Here is a 7850-nt window from a genome sequence, read left to right on the forward strand (position 1 = left end):
TTTCTGGGAACATTGTAGTACCATAATCTTCTGAAAGTTCAGCAATAAAAACAGTCCATACTGGATTGGAACAAAGATGGGCAGACAGTACCATCTAAAAGAGGCACACTACTCCCAGACTAGCAAAGTTTGGCTGTAACCCAGTGTATTCCTATACTTGAAGTAATAATGTGGGTACCAGAAAAAAAGGTTGGTCAGCAGTGAAAACATAGCTGCAGGCCCAGAGGCAAATACTAAGTTGTTCCTCCATGTCCTGTCCAACGGAGAATATGCCCCAGTGTGAGGGGTGACTGCTGGCACCATGGCAGGTACATACAGGCTGTAGCATTAGAAGGATGCTCTAGACCAAAGGACCTTGAATCAGAATGAGCTCTCCTAGCTCTGATTCTGTGTCATTGTGTTGCTCTTCAGATTAAAATTCTTTCATGTGGGGTGCTGGCTCAGTCAGAAGAGCATGTGGCTCTTGATCTTGGGATTGTGAGTTCGAACCCCATGTTGGGTGTAGAGGTTACTTAAATAAAACTTTAAAAAATAAAATATTTCCATGCAGTTTGCTTTCAGGAAAGGATTGAGTGCTTGATCCCTTAGCAATTATATTTATTTTGTTTGTTTTTTTGTTTTGTTTTGTTTTTGAGAGAGAGGGAGAGAGAGAAGTGGGGCTCACCCAAAACAGGGCTTGAGTTCACCAGATGTGGGGCTTAAAATCACAAACCACGAGATCATGACCTGAGCCAGAGTCCAAAGCTTAACCGACTGAGCCACCCAGCCTCCCCTAGCTAACATTTCCTTAGCAATTATATTTCTTATTGTAAATTAGTACACTTAATAGTACATAATATATTTGCATTCTTACTATAATTTGTTTCTCAAGCAACTTGTCTTCTAGGAAATAAAAAGTGCCAGCTGGAGAACACAGGTGTTGATTCCTCTCACTCTCCACTATAAATTAATTAAGTGTGATTCTAGGGGCACCTGGGTGGCTCAGTCAGTAAGCGTCTGACTCTTGATTTTGGCTCAGGTCAAGATCCAAGGGTTGTGGGATTGAGCTCTGAGTCAGGTCCACGCTCAGCGTGTGGTTAATATAGTCTCTCTCTCTCTCTCTCTCTCTCTCTCTCTCTCTCTCTCTCTCTCTCTCTCTCTCTCTCTCTCTGCGCTTCCCTACCCCCCTGCTTGCACGCTCACATGCTCTTTCTCTAAAATAAAAAAAATAAATTGTGATTCTAGTTTATAAATCATCCCAGTAACCTGAACTCATGTTTGTGCTGACAGCCTCATGTATGAACTTGTAAAACAGAAAGCTAGACATACTGGAGAGTTTGCCAGGGTGATAAGCATTCTATGGAGGCAGGTCTGAGCTTCCAACTAAAGTTCCTTTTAGAAAATGTTATTTACATGTCTACTCCCGCAGAATGTTATTTAGATAGGACTTTCCACTAATTACATTTTATCACCCTAATTGCAGTATAGCATTTTTTTCCCTCCTGATGTGCTCATTTGTTTTTAAAATTATAAAATGTACTTGGTATAAAATTAGCATTCTAACTGTACAGTGGCCTTAAGTACGTGTACACTGTTGTGCAGTCATCACCCCATCACCCCATCACCCCATCCCTCTCTGGAACATTTTCATTTTCCCAAACAAATTCTGTCCCCATTAAGCACTGACTCCCCATTCCCCTAACTGCAGTCCCTGGTAGCCACCATTCTACTTTCTGTCTCTCTGAATTTGACTACACTGTGTACCTCTTACTGGTAGAATCATACAGTATTTGTCCTTTTGTGAGGTTTTTGAGGTTCGTCATGTAGTATGTGTCAGAATTTCCTCCCCCCCCCACCTCCCTTTTTTTTCTAATGTTTATTTGCTTTGAGAGAGGAGGGGAGGGAGAGCATGAGCAGGAGAGTGGCAGAGAGAGGGGGAGACAAAGAATCCCAAGCAGGCTCCACGCTGTCAGCACAGACCCCAACTCAGGGCTGGAACTCAGGAACCATGAGATCATGATCTGAGCTGAAATCAAGAGTTGGACATTCAACCATCTGAGCCACCAAGGCATCCCAAATTTCCTTCCTTTTTAAGGCTGAATTATATGCATATATCACATTTTGTGATGCATGTTTATCCATGCATCTGTTAGACACTTGGGTTGTTTCTACCTACCTTTTGGCAATTGAATAATGCTGCTGTGAACGTGGTTGTATTAATACCTGTTCAAGTGTCTCCTTTCACTTTTGGATATATACTCAGAGATAGAATTGCTGGATCATATGGTAATTCAGAGTTTAATTTTTTTTTGAGGAACTGCCATACCATTTTCCACAGCAGCTGCACCATTTATGTTCCCACCAGCAGTGCATCTATTCTTTTACTGGATAAATAGGAATACCCTTGCTTGTATAGTTGGCTGATTTTTTTTTGATACCTGTTGCTGAGTCTCTACTAAAACCTCTTGTTTTCTGTTTTTCAGGCTGCAGTGCAAAAAGCGATTCCTATGTACAAAATTGCCACCAAAAAAGATGTTGATGTCCAAATTGATCAGGAGGCCTATCTGCCTGAGGAAATGTAAGGAGTATTCTGCTTTTAACATCTAAGCTTCTTTCACTATGAGAATGGCTTCTGTGCTGAGTCTTTTAAAGTTTTCTCCAAGGCACTCTTTACTACAAGAATGGAGGTGTGGTGGTGTTCCACTTGTAATTATTGCTGGTTTTTTTTTTTCCTGTCACTACTGTGTTGTTCCCTCTTGTTAAACAGCTGGACATACTCTAAACATCCTGCTTCCTATGGGCACTTAGTTTATTCTGCAGAGAGGTAGCACTAATTCTTTACCCAGAACTCAAAGCTGGGTCCACATCTCTGTATCAGATGCTAAGGAAGAGAATTGTTACCTCTAAGTTTCTTGGAAATAAGGAAAGTAATCCCATATAATAGTGACTACTGTATAGACTAATAGAACTTTCTAATAGTTAGGTTCCTTAGATATAGAATTGCAAATACCAGTGGTACTTCTGCTGTGAGGAAATGACAGGACATTTCTTCAGCATCCCTAATAAGCTTGGTGCAATTGGGATAGGCAACAGGAACTCCTGACAAGGTCAGCCAAGGTCATTTCCTTGATTGCGCCTGTGTGTCTGATGCTGCATAGGCACACATTGACTAACATTGCAGAAAGTCCTTGAGACATGTGAACCTAGCCGAAAGAGCACCAGATGTAGGTTTGAGTCCCAAGTCAGCCTTTTGTTAGCTATGGGACCTGGAGACTGATTGCCATCATTTGTAAAATAGGGTCAATGCTTTTAGCTTTTTTGTTTCATGAACTGAGGAAAAGAGATGAGATAGTACATGTGAAAATGCTTTATATACCGAGGTGTATAAGCTGGTGACAAAAGCTTCAGTATTGTCAGATTTAGGCTTGATTCTCCACTCTGCCACATACTAGCTAGGTACTCTTGGACTAGTTACTTAATCTCACGGAGACTTATTTCCTCACCTCTAAATTGGAATGAATTCTTGCCTCACAGAATTCTTGGAAGCTTAAATGAGATAATGTCCATACAGCACTTAATGCAATGCCTGGTACATGCAATATACATAGTTATTCAACTGGCAGATGATCATTGTTATGGAGATTAAGCAGACAGGACATAAGACACTTGGTTCAGAGCCTGGTAAATAATGGGTTTCAGTCCTGAAACCTTTGGGGGCCAGATGTTTTGAATATGCGTTTAGAAAAGCAATAAAGTGCATATGCTACACATTACATAATATCTCCAACAGGGTCTGAGGCATCACACCTGTGATCAAATACATTAATATTTCTGAATGGGAAACTAGGAATATTCACACTACAAGGGATAAATACATAAAGATTCACTAAGTCATCTGCTGCCAAGAACTACAGTTCAGCTTGTGGAGACACACAAATTAGACTTCTGTTCTGACAGCTTTTTGAATTTCAGAAATGTAGATAAGGAACTGCAGACTTACTCTAGTGCTAATTAAAAGTAGAATTTTAAATATTGTTGTTTTATTCAATCAGTTCATTCTATTGAATCTCTTTAAACCTGTTTTCCTGTTTGTAAAATGGTGAGGATACCAAGACACTGGTGGGGTTGCTGTGAAGACAGAAGTTGTGGGCAGCCCTCGGCTTTCCATTCTATGAGTGCCTGGCACACAGTCGATATTCTCAGACAGTGGTGGTCTTCCTCCTTACTCCCTCTGTGAGGACAAAGTATTCTCTCACAGACATTGGGGTCAGGATTTCGGCAAAGAACCAACCATGTCCTTATGAAGGATATAGTCTGTTTAGAGAAACCAAAGGTAGATTAAACAAAGAAATGCCAGGGGGAGGGAGGACAGAGTAAGAAAATTTGCAAAACCTTTTCCCAGGCTTTGTCATATAGCTTGCTCATTTAATAAAATTATTTCATAAAACTCTAATGTAGTAAAAGAATGTCATTCCCGGGGAGCTCCTTTTAAGAGTTGGCCTATTATATGCCTTAAGCCTCTAAGTGCTAGAAACTTTAGAAATGACAGAAGTGAGGTGTGGCTTGGGGCACCTGGCTGGCTTAGTCAGAGGAGCATGTGACTCTTGATCTTGGGTTTGTGGGTTCGAGCCCCATGTTGGAGAGATTACTAAACAAGAGTAAACAAAAATTGGGGCACCTGGGTGGCTCAGTCAGTTAAGCGTCAGACTCTTGATTTTGGCTCAGATCATGATCTCACAGTCATGAGATGGAGCCCCTTATACCCAGTGTGGAGCCTGCTTGAGATTCTCTCTCTCTGCCCCTCCCCTGCTCATACTCCCTCATTCTCTCTCTCAGTAAATAAATAAACTTAAAAAAAAAGATTACTAAACAAAAATAAACACAAAGCAAGAAGAAGAAATGAGTTGTGTCTAGAGGCAGACCTTTTTTTTTTCTTTGAGAAAGAGTGCACTTGCATAGGTGGGGAAAGGGGGGGTGGGGGGAGAGAGAGAGAGAGAGAGAGAGAGAAAATCTTAGGCAGACTCCACACTCCGCACAGAACCCAACTCGGAGCTCAGTCTCACAACCATGAGATTACGTGAGACCTGATCCAAAATCAAGAGTTGGATGTTTAATGGACTGAGCCACTCAGGTGCCTCTAGAGGCAGGACTTTCTTTCTTTCTTTGTTTTTTTAATTTTTAAATTTTTTTTAATGTTTGTTTATTTTTGAGAGACAGAGTGTGGGTGGGGGAGAGGCAGAGAGAGAGGGAGACACAGAACCTGAAGCAGGCTCCAGGCTCTGAGCTGTTAGCACAGAGCCCGACACAGGACTTGAACCCACAAACCGTGAGATGCCCTAAGCTGAATTTGGGTGCTCAATTGACTGAGCCACTCAGGCGCCCCTAGAGGCAGAATTTTCTAAGGGCAAGTTTGGCACAATATTGCTGTTGTACCTTTAATCTGATATACAGTGCAGTTATGAATATTGCTTTATCAGTACTTGCTGGTAATTAGCAGGATTGGGCATTTAAGAAATATTCAGATGAGGACTCCATTGATATGCAAAATGGGACCAAATCCTCCCCCTTTCCATTTTGTTGAGGAGGGCTGGTTGTTAGAATTAAGTTAGGTGCTAAGCATAAAATCAGATTGGCACATAGCAGTCACTTGGTAAGTGACAGTTATTATCACCATCCATACCTTAAATCCTCAGAGGCTTTTTGAATTACTTTTAAGCTTATTGCTTATGTTTATTGGTCCCTTATAGTATTTAGACGCTCCATACACCAAATAGCTTTCTTCCAAGGGAAGAAAGTAAATGTACCATGTGTCTGTCTTCCTCAAATCTATAAAAATTGTTATTTCCTGTGTTCTTTGTAGAGCTGGTGGAGTTGAGATCTATAATGGAGATCGTAAAATAAAAGTTTCCAATACCCTAGAAAGCCGGCTGGATCTCATAGCCCAGCAGGTGAGTGTGGGAATACTTCTTATTAGTTGGTCTGTTGTTACTTTGAAGTGGTACAGAGAACATATGTCCATTCCCTGGTATTTGGGGTTTGTCACTCTTTCCACATTTTGTGGCATTTTCTTGAATGGGCAGTGGGCACTTAGTGGCATTTACTGAGGTGATACCATTTACGTGAGAGTGGATTTAGGGTTGAATGAAGGTTTATTTAGGATTCTAATGTAAACATTTTACTACATGTAGAGGTGCTGAGCAGAGTCCTTTTCTCCAGTAATAATGGTGGGATCTAAAGTAAATATTGTTTAAAGGAATTCCCATAGGGCTGCTGGCTCTCCAGATGTTTCCAGGTTTGCACAAATGAGCTCTAGGAAACAAGCCAGGAAAATCCAGTTATCTCAAAATGTGGGGCCTCTTTCAGCGGTGGTAGTCTGCTGCTGTGGCTGCTAACTTGTCTTACAGTGAAAGCACTTTGACCTAGAGTATCATCTGCTGGTAACTTACACCGTAAAGCTGTGTTTCCCATTAGAGTAGCCACTACCCACATATGAATAAATTAAAATTAAGTAGAATTAAAAAATGAGTCCCATGGTTGCACGGACCATATTTCAAATGCACAGTAACAACCAAATGTGGCTAGTGGCCTCTGTCGGACAGCATAGCCTTAGAAGTTCGAGCTTACATCCTAAGGATTTTTCAGTTGCCGTACGAATGAGTGCCTCATTACAAACTGGCATTATGGGTGTTCTGCTTGGCACATAGTAGGCACTCAGTAACTGTTGAAAGAAACATAGCTGATCCAGAGTATTGTTAAGGGATCATCTCTTCTCCCTACATCACAGAGTAACAGAAGCCTTAAGCCATAAGGGCACGCGCCTGGCTCAATCGGTAGTGTGGGACTCTTGGTCTCGGGGTTGTGTGTTCGAGCCCCACATTGGATGTAGAGATTACTTTAAAAAAAAAAAAAAAGATACCTTAAATGATAATGGCTTTAGTTATAGTTTTTTTTCTTCATCCCCTTAAGCAGCCAGTTATAACCACAAATTTGCGATTGGTTAAGTTTCTCGCCAAGGATTCTGTTAATGGTTTTTTGGATAAGTAAGGACAGATTGGTCCTTACACAAAGCACATAGCTTTGTGATTTCTTTCCCAGCCACGTAAGGGTCAGTGACTCTCCACTTGCAGTTAAGATGTGCAGTTCTTTCCATATTTTCCAATTGACAACACTTCCCTATTAAAGAACTTATTTCTTCACAGATGATGCCAGAAGTTCGGGGAGCCTTATTTGGTGCAAATGCCAACAGGAAGTTTCTGGACTAAGCCTTTGGGAGAGGTGGAGTTGATCCACTGCTCTCTGGCTGTGATGTGGAAGTTTCTAATATTTGAAGAAACAAGATATCTGTGTGGCTTCCTCTTCACTGTTCTAATATTCTGTATTTATCAGTGGATACTCTTCTGTAGCTAATGCCTGTGTCCTAATTGTTAACAATGAGAGCAAGTTCCACTTAATGTAATCAGGAAACCTCCTTCTAGCTACTCTAAAAGTAGCACAGCTTTCATTTGCTTCTGTAGTATGAAGGTGAGGGTATCAGATGGTGGTTATGGGAGCTTCACCAAGTCTTTGCTCTTCCTCTGATTTCAGTTCTCCAGTCTAGAGGGTGACGTGTATAGTGTTCTCTGATATTAAATCTCTGCTTTTAGGCTTAAAATGCATGGTGGGGGGTGGGGGCACGCATTCCTTCCAGCAGTAGTAGCTTCACTGTTAACCTGTTTGGGCCTAGAAGTGTTCCTCATCTGTAAATGTGATTTAAAATCTAAGCCATGAATATGTTTTATTTATTAAAACAAAAGGTTTACATGGATTTCACTGTGTTTTATTATGCAAGGTTCTACGAGTTTGTGGTTTGAGAGGGTCCAGTTCTTCCTGAG

General features: G+C 41.1%; 1 protein-coding gene across 1 annotated transcript in view; it reads left to right on the plus strand.

Moving 5' to 3' along the window:
- ATP6V1E1 (ATPase H+ transporting V1 subunit E1) overlaps positions 1–7777 on the plus strand; it is a 31412-nt gene extending 23635 nt beyond the window's left edge. The window contains exons 7-9 of the mRNA XM_042945403.1: positions 2463–2557; positions 5840–5927; positions 7179–7777. Of these exons, the coding sequence (XP_042801337.1) occupies positions 2463–2557; positions 5840–5927; positions 7179–7241 (246 nt within the window). The 3' untranslated portion in view covers positions 7242–7777. The remainder of the gene's footprint in view (positions 1–2462; positions 2558–5839; positions 5928–7178) is intronic.
- Positions 7778–7850: the final 73 nt, after the last annotated feature.

This window comes from Panthera leo, chromosome B4, assembly GCF_018350215.1.
Source record: "Panthera leo isolate Ple1 chromosome B4, P.leo_Ple1_pat1.1, whole genome shotgun sequence".
Taxonomy (NCBI): domain Eukaryota; kingdom Metazoa; phylum Chordata; class Mammalia; order Carnivora; family Felidae; genus Panthera; species Panthera leo.